The sequence below is a fragment of the Gekko japonicus genome, unplaced genomic scaffold, assembly GCF_001447785.1.
Source record: "Gekko japonicus isolate JY-2015 unplaced genomic scaffold, Gekko_japonicus_V1.1 scaffold162, whole genome shotgun sequence".
Classification (NCBI taxonomy): domain Eukaryota; kingdom Metazoa; phylum Chordata; class Lepidosauria; order Squamata; family Gekkonidae; genus Gekko; species Gekko japonicus.
The window spans coordinates 714960-730870 of record NW_015176456.1 but is presented as its reverse complement, the minus strand read 5'-3'; the positions used below and the strand labels follow the sequence as shown (position 1 = coordinate 730870).

At 43.5% G+C, this 15911-nt stretch overlaps 1 protein-coding gene across 1 annotated transcript in view; it reads left to right on the top strand.

The window, feature by feature from the left end:
* The window catches only part of KCNH8 (potassium channel, voltage gated eag related subfamily H, member 8), a 275136-nt gene that overhangs the window by 147771 nt on the left and 111454 nt on the right, over positions 1-15911 (top strand). The window contains exons 4-5 of the mRNA XM_015426954.1: positions 4336-4463; positions 7894-8134. Coding sequence (XP_015282440.1) covers positions 4336-4463; positions 7894-8134 — 369 coding nt within the window. The remainder of the gene's footprint in view (positions 1-4335; positions 4464-7893; positions 8135-15911) is intronic.

The following is a 15911-nucleotide window of genomic DNA, read 5'->3' as shown; positions in this document are numbered from 1 at the left end:
GGTTTGGAGAGTGGAGTCTATGGCTTTGTACCTGTCTGAGGTCCCACCCCTCCTCACTCTCTCCAGGCTCCACCCCTCAAATCTCCAGGAATTTCCCAACCCAGAGGTGGCAACCCTATTTCCTTCCCAGCCAACCATCAACGTACTATTATCTGCCGCTCTGACTTCAGATTTCCATCTCTTCCCCCCTCCTTGTAGCCTCTACCTAGGAAAACTACAGTCTTTCTCTGCAGTGGGGACCCAAGCAGGAGGGAAGTGACCTCAGCAAGGTATAATGACACAAAGTCCACCCTGCAAAGCAGCCATTTTTTCCAGGGGAGCTGATCTCTGCCATCAACCCTATGTCCTTTCCAGGCAACCATCAGCCTACCTTTATCTGCCTGTCTGTCTTCAGGTTTACATCTCTCCCCCCCCAGCCTCGGCCTAGGGAACGGGCAGTCTTTCTCTGCAGTGGAAACCAAAGCAGCTTACATCATTCTCCTCTCCTCCTTTTGATCTGCACAACAACCCTGTGAGGTAGGTAAGGCTGAAAGTCTGTGTCTGGTCTGAAATCACCCACTCAACTTCCACAGCAAGAACCTGGGTCTAGCAGACCCTGCTCTGAAGTGCTAACTGCTACACCTAGGGTAGCCAACCTCCAGGTGGAGCCTGAAGATTGCCGGGTATCACAACTGAACTCCAGACAACAGATTTCTCCCCTACCCTGGATAAAATAACTGCTTTGGAGGGTGGGCTTTATGGCATTCTATTCAGCTGAGGCCTCTCCACTCCCTAGACTCTGGCTTCCGTAGATTCCACCACAGAGTATCTAGGAATTTCCCAACCTGGGGATGGCAATCCTAGTCAGGACTGGCCCCAATGAGTTCCCCACAAAGGCCTGGAAAGTGTCTCCTGCCTTTGCCTTTCTACTGGCAGAATCAAGTATGGGTGCCTAGCAAGAGCCAAGCAGAAGTGCCGTCATAGAAGAGAGACAGCCTCCAGGCTGGCAGTGGGTGGGGGAAAAGAGAGGACCCGGCACCCAACCAATGGCATGCGAGTACTCTTGAGTGGCAGTTGATGAGCCAATGGCTGATGGAGTACACTGCACAGCCAATGGGAGAGCTGGAAATGGCCAATACATAAGGGAATTATATATACAGGATTATACACTCATTTATTTATTGATTGATTGATTGGATTTATACCCCACCCTCCCCGCGAACGGGCTCAGGGCAGCTCACATATTTATAGGCACCATAGGCCCTGTGGAACTGTACAAGGTCCTGAAGGGCCCTGATCTCCTCCGGGAGCTTGTTCCACCAGACAGGAGCCGCCACTGAAAAGGCCCTGGCCCTAGTAACAGCGAGCCTGGCATCCTCGGGGCCTGGAATAACTAATCAATGTTGTGACCCCGACCGTAGTGCTCTCTGGGGTATGTATGGGGAAAGGCTGTCCCTCAGGTATGCTGGACCCTGGCCATATAGGGCTTTAAAGGTAAGTACCAGCACCTTGATGCAAATTCGGTATGCTATTGGCAGCCAGTGCAGTGCCTTCAGCACCGGCCGGATGTGCTCTCATCTAGGGCCCATCAAAAGCCTGGCTGTGGCATTCTGCACTAGCTGCAGCTTCCAGATTTGCAAAAAGGGCAGCCCCATGTAGAGAGCATTACAGTAGTCTAATCTCAAGGTGACCATCGCATGGATCACTGTAGCCAGGTCATTGCAGAGGAATCAGTCAAAGATGGTAAAAGGCCGACTTAGTAGTGACTGCCACCTGGGCCTCCATTGTTAAAGAGGGATCCAGGAACACTCCCAAACTCCTAACCTCCGACAATGGCACCAATGGTGCCCCTTCGAAGGTCGGGAGCGGGATCCCCATCCCCAACCCACCCTGACTCAGGCACAGGACCTCCGTTTTCACCGGATTTAGTTTCAGCCGGCTCAGTCTAAGCCAACCAGCCACGGCTTGCAAAGCCCGGGCCAGATCTTCCGGACTGGAGTCCGACTGGCCACCCAACATCAGATAGAGCAGGGTGTCATCAGCGTACTGTGAACCGCCCCAATCCAGATGTCTCCGGAGGTCTTCAGTAAGGGCAACCAGCGCTGTCTTCATCCCGTGTCCCTGGCGGAAGCCAGACTGGAAGGGATCTAGGATGAAAGCTTCATCCAGAAAGTCCTGTAGCTGTATCGCCACCGCTCTCTCTATTAATTTGCCCAAATAGGGCAAATTGGAAATTGGCCAATAGTTGGCCAATTTGGCCAGATCCAGAGTTGTTTTTTTCAGGAGAGGGCGGACCATTGCTTCCTTGAGTGCCCCCGGGAACCGCCCCTCTGAGAGGGACTTGTTGATAATCTTGAAATCCCTCATGGACCGTTTTAATGAGCCAGGAAGGGCGTGGATCAAGGCTGCATGTGGTTGGGTGTACAGTCATGAGCAATCTGTCAACTTCCTCCAGGCTGAGCGGGCTGAAACAATCCAAACTCGGGAATCCTCTAATGGGGCCCAGAATGTCTTACATCATCATTCTCCCTTCCTCCATTTCATCATGATTACAACAACTGTGTGAGGAAGGCAAAGCTGTGAGGTAAGTTAGGCTGTGAGTGTGTGAGTGGCCCATGGTCACTCAGTAAACTTACAAAGTTGACTGGGGATCCAAAATGTGGCTTCCCAGCTCCTAGAATGACACTCTAACAAACACTACACAGCACTATCTTACGTTGGAAGATTCATGATCCCCATTGTTTGAAAAACGTAAATAGCAGCTGCTTGTGGCCTCAGTTCAAAATCAGGCTGTGCGGGAAGAGGTTTTAATCCCTTTGCTTCCATCGTATCTGTGTTTGTCAAAAATGCCCTCCTGCAACCAGAAGGGAAAAGTCACACATGTTTAAAACATGTATTTCCCCCCTCTCTTTAAAGCTAACAACAGCATGGGGTGGGTGTTGATAGGTAAAATTGTGCAGGCCTGGAATGATTAAATTTCCTTTCCCTTCCCCATGTTGCACCAGTCTGAATCCTAGGGGACAATGTACTTTTAAAAAAACACTAGGAAGATGTGATGACAGATTCCCCAGTGTTTCATCTAGTTCAGTGGTACTTTTTCCGTGTTTTGCAGACAACCACGTTTGCATTTGCCACTTCACTACTGTGCCACCCCACCAAACACAAACATAAAATTAATGTAAAATATAACCATTTAATAGCAAATGTGTAACAATAACATTCTTAAGTGCTTGTTTGCATGTGAGGTAGTCTCTCCCTCTCCTTCTCCTTTGCATGAGTCAGAGCAGCTTGGCTGAGAGAGCAAGACTGCAAAAATGACCAGAGAAGAACAAGCCAAGTTCAGAGAAGGGGGGGGAGCACCATCACTCCACTATGGCCAGCTTGGTCTTTAGCTAGGTGGCTGCCATGGTGGCAGTGGTGGTTTTATTCTCTTCTCTGGCCAGCTGGCTTTCTCCCTGGGTGCTGGAATGAGAGTGTGGAGGCTGCAGCACGCTCGTAGCTACAGTGGGGCATCTTGGGGCTAGCCCCCCCGACTTACTGGCAAGGCCCCACAACTTCCCATCCAGCCAAGGGCCCCCAAGCGGTGGCAGGTGTGGGAAAGGAGCTGTCTGGCATGAAGGACCAGCTATGGTGGCCATGTGGAGCCAGACAGCACCTCTCCATTTCCCCCAGAAACCTAATTAAATTACCTTTAATTTGGTTAGCCAGTGCCCCCTAAGAAATTTAAATGCACCCTGACTTAAAAAATCCTGGCTACGGGCCTGGGATGCAGAAAGAGAGGGGGTGTTGGAGAGGACATGATGGCATGAAACCATCAGCTCAGGCAAGTTTGAAACTTACCCATCCTTCAGTCCCTGAAGTGGTAGCTGAGTAATATGTAGCCCAGGACTATTTTTAACCATCTACAAATCTATGAATTATAATTAACTGCCACTCTGCTGATTCAGTTCCCTGATGTAGTTAGGGACCATAAATGCACAGATTTGGTATGCATAGGGCAAATGGCTGCTGCACATGAGGGTGCTCCTTGTAATCCAGAGCTGCGCAAGTGGAGCCCTTTTCAGAAGGCAGCATTCACCAAGAGTGGATGTGGCAGTATTTAATCAATGAGCCCAATTCTTGCATTTTGAAGAGAACTCCATACATGGCAGCCTTAGCTTTTGTATACTTGATCTGTTCTAATTTTCATTTTCCCTCCGAGATGGGTTTTTTTATGTTTTTTAAAACAAAACTAAAAGATTTAACAGAAGTTTCAAATGCCAAACTTGTGAAATCTGAAATGTCGGTAGTTCACTTTCCAGAAGGTAAAGTACTATTCCCATGGTTTAATAGTGTCTTCTCATCTTTGTTCTTCAGAAAAATTCAAAGGAAGAGGGAAAGCAGGATCACATTTCGATACAGCACGCAGACGGAGTAGAGCTGTCCTTTATCACATCTCTGGACACCTACAAAGAAGAGAAAAGAACAAATTAAAAATTAATAATGTAGGTGTAGTGCTCTAAGGTTGTTTTGTGCTGTGACTTTTGTAGTGGTAGTCTAGTTGAGGCTACTATCATTTCAGTTGTCATGTCTTCTTGGTCTGAAGTTTCTGTTCAGTAATACAACAGAAAAGGTCAACATACAAACACAACCATTCTAAAAATTTTGTTGCATGTTTGTTAAAATGTATTATTAATCAAGGAAAGAACAGAATACAGACAGGCTGGCTAGGGCTGCCAGCTCTGGGTTGGGAAATACCTGTAGATTTTGGGGGTGGAGTCTGAAGAGGGTGGGGTTCAAGAATGGGAGGTACTTCTATTGGTATAATTCCATAGAGTCCACCTTCCAAACCAGCCATTTTCTCCAGCTGAAGTGATTTCTGTCACCTGGAGATTAGTTGTAATCAATGCTCCCTCTAAGCTACGGAGTCTTGTGAGCAATAAATTCTATTTTGTGAGCTACTGGCGTCAAAGTTGTGAGCAAGTGATTCGGCTACTGCATAAATTAGTTTGCTCTGGAGCCATCCTTCCTGAGCTAAGACAAAAATCTGTAAGCCAGAAACTTAAAAACTGTGAGCTAGCTCACACTAACTCATTTTAGAGGGAACACTGGTTGTAATCCCAGGATATCTCTAGCCACCACCTGGAAGAATACAATTAGAGTCCACAATTCCTTTGTATAAAAAAACTTCAGGAGTGCAATAGTTCCACATCATATGTTTGCTATTTGCTCCTGGACTATTGCACTCCTGAAGTTTTTTATACAAAGGAATTGTGGACTCTAATTGTATTCTCCCTTTGTATCAAGTACTTTTTGTTCCTAGCTCTGTAAAATATATATATATAAGGGTTCTTTAACACAGATTTCAAAATGTTTGAATTGTTTCATACAATATAATTTTTCTGCTTATGTTCATAATTCATTCATGGAGTGTCTTTATATTTATACAATCTCCTCCTGTGAGCTCTCATTTTTGATCTACAACCACCTGGAAGATGGCAACCCTACATTTCACATAGACAGCCAGTAAATTCTACTGTATAGTTTAGTTTCATGTTATGCCTCCAGGTTTCTCTGTTGCTTTTCTTAAGCAAAATTCTCAACACAGATTGTGAATGGTTAGGTATATGTTGTATACCTCCTCTGAGTTTGTTTGAACCATAGACAAGTCAAAGCCCCTGATACAGAGAACAGCTTGACCTGATCCCAAGAAGCATGAGATTAGGGATGTGTACCCCACAACTGGAAAATGACATGATGCTTATTGAAGTTGCCATCTTCTGTTTCACCCCCTTAGTTTGGATGTGTATACCTGTTAAGACTGATTCACATGGGCAAATTATTTTCCCTGTGCAAATTTGTTCCACTAGAGATGAATTGTTCAGATGGGGCAAAAGTGTTTAGCATCATATGAAGACTTTTTTTAAAAAAAAGCCCAGTTTATATTTAAATCTCCCTTTAATTGCTAGTGAGATTCTGAATAGGCTCAAATCAGTCGTGCTGTAAATAAATCCTAAAAACTCAGCAAGAGATTTCTCTCTGGATTTGAAATGGATGTGTGTAGCTTGGTCAGCTACACAAATTGATCTGTTTGTACTTTAATTGCAATCCCAATCTCAACAAAGACTTTCATGTAACCAGAACTGACATGTTAGGCTGCAAAATACTGTGTGTACTATTTTGTTTGTTTGTTTTACTCAGTTTCGTCTAACATCCTCAATAGACTATATTCTGGGAAACATGGTTGTTGCATTCCCACTTTTAAATTATCAGCCTTTCTTTGTTTAAACAAGTTTCTTAGTCAAGCCAACATTCACAGTTTGGCAAGGGTTATCAATATTAACATGAGCAACCACTGGAGACAAATCCACTCTCTTGAAGAAAGGTTAAAAAGGTTAGGGCTCTTTATGTTGGCGAAACCACAACTGAGGGGTGACATGATAGAGGTTTACAAAATTATGCATAGGATAGGGAAGGTGGAGAAAGAAGTACTTTTCTCCCTTTCTCACAATACAAGAATATGTGGGCACTCAATGAAATTAATGAGCAGTAGGTTTAGAACAGATAAAAGGAAATACTTCTTCACCCAAAGAGTAATTAACATGTGGGATTCACTGCCACAGGAAATGATGGCAGCTCCAAGCATAGACAGCTTCAAGAAGGGCTTAGATAAACATATGGAACAGAGAGATCCATCAGTGGCTATTAGCCTCCTGATAACACCTGGTTTTTTACCACTGTGTGACACAGAGTGTAGGACTGGATGGGCCACTGGCCTGAACCAACATGGCTTCTCTTATGTTCTTATGTTCTTAAGCTGAAAGTAGTTTGCACAAGTGAGCAGTTGACAATTTTTGTCTAGCAATATATTTTAGAGCATAATCTAAGCAGCAATAAGTTATTCAATAATTCTAAAAATAACTACCAATTTTATCAATCATTAATGACATATAGCCTGGTGGTTCATTATTAGTAACTCAACCTGCGCAACTAAATCAAAATATGATTTTATGAGCTGTAGAAAATGATCCAAGCAAACCAAAGTCATGCCTGTTTAAGGTCCATTGATTTAAATGATACTTTTATGAAGGGACTGAAGGTAAATCTGTAATTTTCATTTCCCCAAAAAAAGTTGGGGCAGTATTACAGCAAGAGTTTCTGGTTATGTTGTGGATTGCCACATGAATCTAGCCTTTGAGTTGCACTTTTTGCTAATGTTAACAATAATGTCTTTTCTTCTTATAGAAAATCACAACAGAAAATAATACAACATAAATCTAGCAGGTTCTTAATTTTCTAATTTAACCAAGTGAAATCTAAAATGGTTACATGTATTTTGGAACATGACCGTCTTCAATAAGTATTTTGAAGTACTGAATTTATTTAATAACTATTCAGTGAAACGATGAAGGATTTTTCTGATACAACTATTTAAAAAAGGAAGAAGTCAGCCCAGGTAGTGTTTTACTTCTGGAACCTAGTGTACCTCCTGAATGGAACTGAACCCAGCACTATTAAATTATCAATCAGTTTAAAATGTCTGTAATGGATACTTCAGAATGGTTATAGCTGAACTGAAAACGCTGTCTTTCATGGATAGGAGCAGATTTCAGATGCAGCAAAATGCCATTTCCCTCAGAATTTAGACTGTAACAGCCATTCTGTTGAGCACTTTGGCCTCCTCAGTCAATTATTATGGAACATGCTCACTCCCCCCCCCCCTTTTTGGCCAAAGGTATTTCCATTTTTCTGTACGGAGAATAAAAATAACAGCCCAGTACATTTATGTGAAGTATGGTTCTACCGAGTGAGCCATGAGAGGAGGATTAAAGGAACAATAGAAGGTAGAATTTAGACACTGCACCAAAGTAGCTTTTAGAGAATATCGGAGTATTATTTTATCTCAATGTCTGTCTGTCTCTCTTTTTCTTTCAGAATGTTTTTGTAGATAAACCAGCATTTCCAGAATATAAAGTTTCAGATGCAAAAAAGTCCAAATTCATACTTTTGCATTTTAGCACTTTTAAAGCCTGCTGGGACTGGCTTATTTTATTGGCGACGTTTTATGTTGCCGTGACTGTACCTTACAATGTTTGCTTTATTGGCAATGATGATCTACCTACAACTCGAAGCACAACTGTCAGTGACATTGCAGTGGAAATCCTTTTTATCATAGGTAAGGCATGCTTCATTTCTTGTTGACTGTTTGTTTTGCTTGGACATGGACATGGTACAGGACTTGGTACAAGGGCTTGGTTCACCCCAGCCATCAGGGTTGCTGGAGGCAATGCATCATCACCTTCTGACCAGGTCTAAATTCAGTTCAGACCCTGCCGGCAGTAGTATGGGACATGATGGGAGTACCTTGTTTGGGCTGATCAAATACTTTGAAACAGCCTGGCTCCTGTCATCTGGAACAGGCTCTCAGAGAGTGAGCAGAGGGCTTTTAGAAAGCTTCTGAAGCTGTGCTGTTTGAAAGGTCTTTTCTCTGTCATGTTTTGAAATGGTATAAAACTGGTTTGTTGGTGTGATCTGATTTGGAAAAGTATATGTGACTTTATTATCTCTGTTTTAATTTGTTAGCTGCCTTGGTGGCCCTTGAGAGCCATAAATCTTGTAAAATAAATCAATAAAATAAGTAAATTCACAGCAGTATGGCTGGGCTTCTGGTTGTCACAGCCCCTTCTCCATTTCAAATGAGGCGCAGGGTTGGATAGGCTGAAGCTGGTGTCTCCTGGCCAATTGGAGGAAGGGCTGGAGGCTATTCAAACTGATCTCTTCTCCTCCCATACAGGCTTTGGCCACAGGCTGCTATCCACCCATCTCCCCATGAATGTTGCCAGTCACTTCAGGGCCAAGCAGGAGCTTCCCCCCTAATTGGCTTGTGGGAAACCTTTTTCCCCACTTGCTTCTTGAGGTCTCTAAGGGGTAGGTATAAAGAGGCCTGGTATTTGACTGTTTAGGTCATAACTGCTTTGGCAGGGATGGGGTGGGTTGTTGACAACAGGTAGGGAGAATTGAGTTATCTCCTGAATAGCCTATCATACCTATGAGGAAGTACCCTTGGTGCTGAACAACATCACCTGGACCTGGTAGTGGCTTAAGGTGCATTAGGGAAGTATGATGAAGCTTGGTACCTCCTGGCGCATAACGCAAGCAGGTGATAATAAACAAGGCTGGCACAATTGCTGGTTGAGTGTGGAGTCCGGATGAATCTGCCCAACAGAGGCAACCATTTGCAGGCTGCCTAGTGCAGCACACCACTAAAATGTGTTAGCGTATTTTCATATATTATGATGTACATCAGCCATTTAAAGAAACGAATTGATCCATACAGTTGTCTCACTTCTTCCTTTGGGGGCAGGTTGCCTGAGACAAGACTTAAAATCTGTTTGGAGTGATTGTCTGTTTCATTGTGAACAATTTTAAATACTTTTTACAAACTATGAATTTGCATTTTCTTTAACTCTTCGGAGGCTTGTTTTTGTTTGGTGTACAACTTGGATTTTATTATGTCTGTTTCATTGGCTTGCTGAAAACCACCTGTGCTTTGAAAGAGCAGTGTAGAATTCTTCAAGTAAATTCATGAAAGCAGATTGTCAGTGATTTGAAGTACAAGCAGAATTACACCTCTAATTCCACTGAAGTCACTGGTAGCTTATTGCACTGTTTTAATTGTCATTTGGATTGCCGTTTAGATTTTTTACTTCTGTCACAAAAATTTCTTGAGTTGTGTCTGATTTCTCAGCAGCTCATCTGGCAGGTGCCCGTCCCGTCACCATTCTTCCTGTCCTGTTGTCAATCCATTTTACCCAGAATACTTGTAGTCTAAGCCATCCAGGTTTTTTTTAAAAAAAAAATATTACTGAATCTGTTCTTTGTTCAGAGAAATGGTATCAATTACTTGGAGAATGTAAAGAGTAACTTTTTCCTGATGACAGATCAGTCCTGATCATGACAATTTGGGATTATTGCATAGGCTTTATGGTCACCGCATGTGGTTTCTCTCTCAGCCCCACCTACCTCACAGGGTGTCTGTTGTGGGGAGGGGAAGGGAAAGGAGTCTGTAAGCTGCTCTGAGACTCTGAGTGAAGGGCGGGGTATAAATCCAATCTCTTCTTCCTCCTCCTCCTCCCCTTCTTCTTCTTGCCCAACAGTACCAATAAGGTTGCCAAACTCCAGGTGGGACTTCGAGATCTCTCAGAATTACTTCAGGGTTAAGCAGTAAAAAAATACCTATTAAAGGTGTTAGAAATAGAAACCTAGACTAAGCCTTGGTATCTAACAATTAATTTCAATACTCTGTAATAAAAATTTCAAGTGGATGGATGAAGTGGGTAATTTCTGGCTGTAGAAACAATATGTACTTCCAAGAACGTGACCTTATCAAAAATAATACTGTGGGGTTTATTTATTTATTTATTATTTACATTTCTATCCCGCCCTCCCCAAAGGCTCAGGGCGGCTAACAAGGCATATTGCTGAATAAAACAATAAAACAGTACAAAATATTAAAAATACATCACAGTTAATAAACAATTTTGGTGCTCCTTTTTTACTCATTCAAATAATACATGATCCCTGTATTTCTAGCTTTGCAAATAATATCCATTCTTCAACAACAGAAGATAAGTATGGATATTTTCCATTGGATAACTCTGACACTTTAAAAAAAGAAGAAATGATATGCACAGTGGAGCTTCTGAGTATGCTGGATGAGATTGTACTTGAAAATGATAGTGTGCAAGAAATTCAATTATTAATGGTTTTGAATGAGACCTAGAAATAACAGTCTCTAAAGACATTTGGTATTTCTTTTAAATTTGTCCACTCTGAAAGAAAATCACTGCAAAGAATGTACAGGTGGTATCTTATAACTGTGAAATCAAACAATTTTAATTGAAAGTGTGCTGCCAGGATATTCCTCTGTGGGGTTCAAGGAGGGATAGAGGGGGAGGTACCAGAAGGAATTAAACACACACACAATCCTTTTGGGGGGAAACATGGCCACAGCATATTTATTAGCACAAACAAAGGAGCAATGGCACAGCATAGGGAAGGATCCAAGCATCAGGCAACCCAAGTGACATCCAATGGACCCCTTGCCCCAGCCCATGTGCTGGGGGATCACCCGTGGAGAGACAGGATATTGGGACACACGTGGGTGCCGGCCTCTAGATGGTCCCCCTGCCACCTGGAGGTGAAAGCCAGCCAGCAGCCCTGCCTGGGCATGTGGCTGAGTGGCTCCACACCCTGAGGCCCCTTATGATAGCCCCCCAAATGGGGGAGGCACACACACAGGCCTGGCCTCTCCCCCAAAGGATCTGTCCCAATGCCCAAACCACTAAGCTGTGAAAACAAAAGAGCAGATCAAATGAAAGTATATATCTTAAAAGCCAGAAGCAAGGGAGGGGTGATGGGCAAGCCAGCAAGCCAAAAACAGCCAGGGCCCAGCATGGGCTTTCCTATATGGCCCCTGTGGGCCCTCCCCTTGCCCCATACTGTGACTCCCAGACTGAGGAACTGCCCCACCCCTGCCCCACCCTACTGGAAGGCACAATGCAGCCATGCCTGCCTCCATCTGACCTCCCCTCCTCCTGCACTACAGTGTCAGTGGAGGTAAGTCTTCGCAGTGCTTCCTGAGGAACTGCTAATAATTCTTATATACCTAGATAAATTGGTAAGGAAAACTGATTGAAAAAAGTTGCTACTTTATTAACAGCCCCCAAAATAGTGATTGGTAAGTGATGGAAATGTTTCAAGCTCTATAGCAGGTTGAAGAGTGGTTACTTACAGAGAAACTACTATGATATAGTAAAAACCCAGTAACATTGAGAAAAGAAAGAAAATAATTGATTCAATGACACATTAAATGTTTACTTTTGGAATCTGATGCATTGGTATAATGGTGACAAGGACATGGTGTATAGAAATATTGATTTCTAAAAGCCCCTGCCTTCCCCTGGGATGTCTTGCTGATAACCTGCTGTGCCTTGTTTCCTGTTGAAGCCATATGACTTGCACATTTGGCCGGAGAAACTTTATAGCCCTGCCATATAACCACACATTCTTCACATTTCCATGCTGGAAGCTAGGCCAGCGTGCAAAAAGTCATGTAGCTGATGCAGAGACTGGAGTTTGGGGTCACCTGACTGCAGAGGGAGTCTCCAGATGTCCAGCCTATCCCCACTTGCACCCATGACAACCAAGAATTGGCCACCCCCCCTGCCTACTCGCAGTTGGCTGCATGGCCACAGCTGATTGTGACTGGAATTGGCCTATAACTGGTCATTCCCTATGAGAGAGTCGCTCTCTTGCTCTTGTTGCTGTTAGATTCTCTCTGCTGCTCTTGTGTTCTTGTTCCTGCTCATGAGCTCTCTGCTCCCTGCTTGTTGGTTTATTGCACCTGGACATGTGGTCTCTGGGAGAACAAAGACCTGCTTGGTAACTGGAGCACATGGTGTGCAAAAATGGGCTTTCCCTTCAAGATCCCCTGGAGCCCTGGACTGTAGATGTTCCTGACATGGTAAATATGAAGGATTAATGTTCAGTTAAGGCAAACTGCCATAGGCTTGTAATTTTTAAATCTTTATGGTCTAATTGCAATGCTCTGTGTTGAATAAAAACTTATTCTTGTTTTTAAATGGTCTCTGATGTGTAACTGAGTTCCAAGACTAAACTCCTGTGCCTTCTGCTCACCCTATAAGCTACCTTTGCAAGAATTAGGCGTGCATCTCTAGGTAGAGGTGCTAATGTGTAAAACCCAGATGCCAGCTAAGAGTCTGAACCTTGCTCTTAGGCTGGAAGGGGACTCTAGTTAAAAGAGGTTCTGGTGGCAAATTGTTCTGAAATCCAGAGAGGGTAGCCTACCTCTGTGGGTTGTTGTTTAATGTACTGCAAAAAGTACAGGGTTCCCTCTCATTCCTGGACAGGCTTGAGGGGCAGAATCCATACACATGGTTTTATTCCTTTCATATTAATTATGATAACTGCTAAACACCCCATTTTTATTATTACTATAATTAATAACAACATGCGTGTCTGTTACTTACTTACTTTTATCCCACCTTTCATCCATGAAACTGAGGGTGGTATTCATCAGTCTCTCTTCCTCCATTCTACCTTCTCGACAACCATATGAAGTAGGTTAGGCTGAGACAGTATGACTCAGTTTCATGACACAGTGGGGAGCTGAACATGATTCTAGTCCTTAACACAGGGGTTCCCAATGTGATGCCCATGGGCACCACAGCTCCTGCTGGCACCTTTCCTGGTGTCCCCCCAGTGTTTTTAGAAAGTGGGTGGGGCAGGTAGGAATTTTTGTTTTTGATGCTTATGGCATAATGCTGACAGACTTGGTGGATGGTGCTGGGAAGGGTGGAGTTTGGAGAGTAAGTAAGTAAGTTTATTAAGAACAGTCATAAGACCAGCAAAATGAACCAAAAAGTGGAGTTTGGAGAGGGGAGGGAGCTTCATGGGGGTGTGAGGCCATAGAATCAGGTCTCATAAGCAGGAAGTGACCTCTGCAATCTGGAATCAGTTGCAATTCCTGGATAACTCCAGCCCTCCACCTGGAGGTTGGCACCCTTAGGTTCTGTTCCTTCCTGGGCAGAATATTCTAGTGGGTAGTGCTGATACTGATAACCCTCACCAATGAGGTCCTCATATTACTGTGCTGCGGTGCTTAACATATTGAAACTTTTGATTACTGTAGATAGATTATTGATTGTTTTAGCAGTAGTTCATCAAGGACTAGGATATTGTTCATCTTAGCATGCCTTCAATTGAATACAGATAATAACAGATATTAAATGGAGACTGAGCTGCACTGTGCTACGGTTGTTAATATTCATTGTCGCCAAATTCTTCTACATTAATAGCAAATGCTGTTTATTGAAGAACATTAATTGACCATAAACATCAGGCTGAAGAAGTCCAAGAAATGATAGTCCATACAAACATTGTGTTGGATTTAGGGAGCCGCATCGTTTTTAAGTTAGCGTGGGTTATTTGCATGCAAGTCTTTTTTGCTCACTGAGGGTTATATATTTACATAAACTGAAGCAAAATGACAGCCAGCAAAACAAATCAAACTAGGCTAATTTTAGCTCCAGTGGCATGTTGATATAAGATGTGATGGCTGCTGGAGCAAACCAAGGCAGAATAGAATAATATACTCAATAAATATTAGAAAAGACTTTAGAATGAACAGAGAATCCAGTAGAAATTGTGCCTCATGACTGTAATTTTTCTGAAATTTTCAGAAATGAAGCACATTTTATTTAATTCTTTTTTAGAAATCTGATATATCTCAGTTTTGATTCAGGTGGGTAGCCATGTTGGCCTGAAGCAACAGAACAAACTTTGAGTCCCATGGTACCTTAAAGACCAACAAAGTTTAATTCTGCACATGCATTTATTTATTTATTAATCACATTTCTATCCCGCCCTCCCCGCAATGCAGGCTCAGGGCGGCTCACAATCAGTACATAAATACAATTAAAACAACATATAATCATCGAAAACAACTCCATTATAGTTAATACAATTTCACAAAGATGTTTATTAGCTATTCAAGATGGCATACTTTCAGAGGGCCCAGTCACACGGCAAAGTTGTCGCGGGAGAGGCATGGATGGTGGGCGGATTATCTGGGCGCGATCACACCCCAACATCTGGGAAGTGGAGCGCACACGTGGCTTACCGCCGAAAATGTGTGTTTAAAAAGTAGTACCTCCAAGTTACTAGTAAACGTTTGTCACGGGCTGCCTCCAGACTCCTGTAGTGTGATCGCGCCGGCGCGCAGCATTCCCCTCCGGTCCCTCGTTTACCCGCCAGCGCTGAGAGAAGGACCCGTGGTGTGCTGCCAGCGCGTCTGATCATGTAATCGTGGATCAAACTGTGCCGGGGCAATTAGCCATGCCTCCCCCCACAATATCCGGCCTGTGTGACCGGGGCCAGAGTTTACTTTCAAACCTTAGATGTCATTCTGCTCAAGATCTTCCTAAAGCTCAAGCTAGGTATCAAAAACCAAGGCTCTATAGTGGTGGCGGCTCCCTAGCTGAAAGCCTGGCAGAAGAGCTCTGTCTTGCAGGCCCTGCGGAACTGTAAGAAATCCCACATCTGCATGTAAGTGATCCCTCATCTGCATGTAAGTGATCCTGCAGGGCCCTGCATGAAAGCTTATACCCAAAATTACAATTTGTTGGTCTTAAAGGTGCCACTGGACTCAAACTTTGTTCTATCTCAGCTTCATACAGCATTTTCAGTATGTCTCAGGATAAGAAGAATTACTGTGTTCACTCAAATGCAAGATTAGGGGTTTTTTGGGGTGTAGATATACCATCACAAAAAGAGTGATTGCCTTAAATTCATATACAAGTTAGTTATGTCCAATAAAAAAATCCTGTTGGGTATAACATTTGGAGTGAGACGTGTTACATTCAGGGTTGGCTTCTTTTCAAATAAATATGATATGTAGACTAGTTTATTGAATTTTTCTTCTTTCAAGCATGCACATGGTACTAAGCATCTTTTAAGCGTACAGCCTCAGGACTTCACAAGATACTAAGGATCCATGACAACATAAGAACATAAGAGACGCCAATGTTGGATCAGGCCAAAGGCCCATCCAGTTCAACACTCTGTATCACACAGTGGCCAGAAATACCAGTGCCATCAGGAGGTCCACCAGTGGGGCCAGGACATTAGAAGCCCTCCCACTGTTGACCCCCCCAAGCACCAAGAAGACAGAGCATCACTTGCCCCAGAGCCCCTATCTATACCTTGTGGCTAATAGCCACTGATGGACCTCTGCTCCATATGCTTATCTAATTCCCTTTTGAAGCCGTCCATGCTTGTAGCCACCACCACTTCCTGTGGGAGTGAATTCCAAGTGTTAATCACTCTTTGGGTGAAGAAGTACTTCTTTTTATCTGTTCTAACCTGATCAC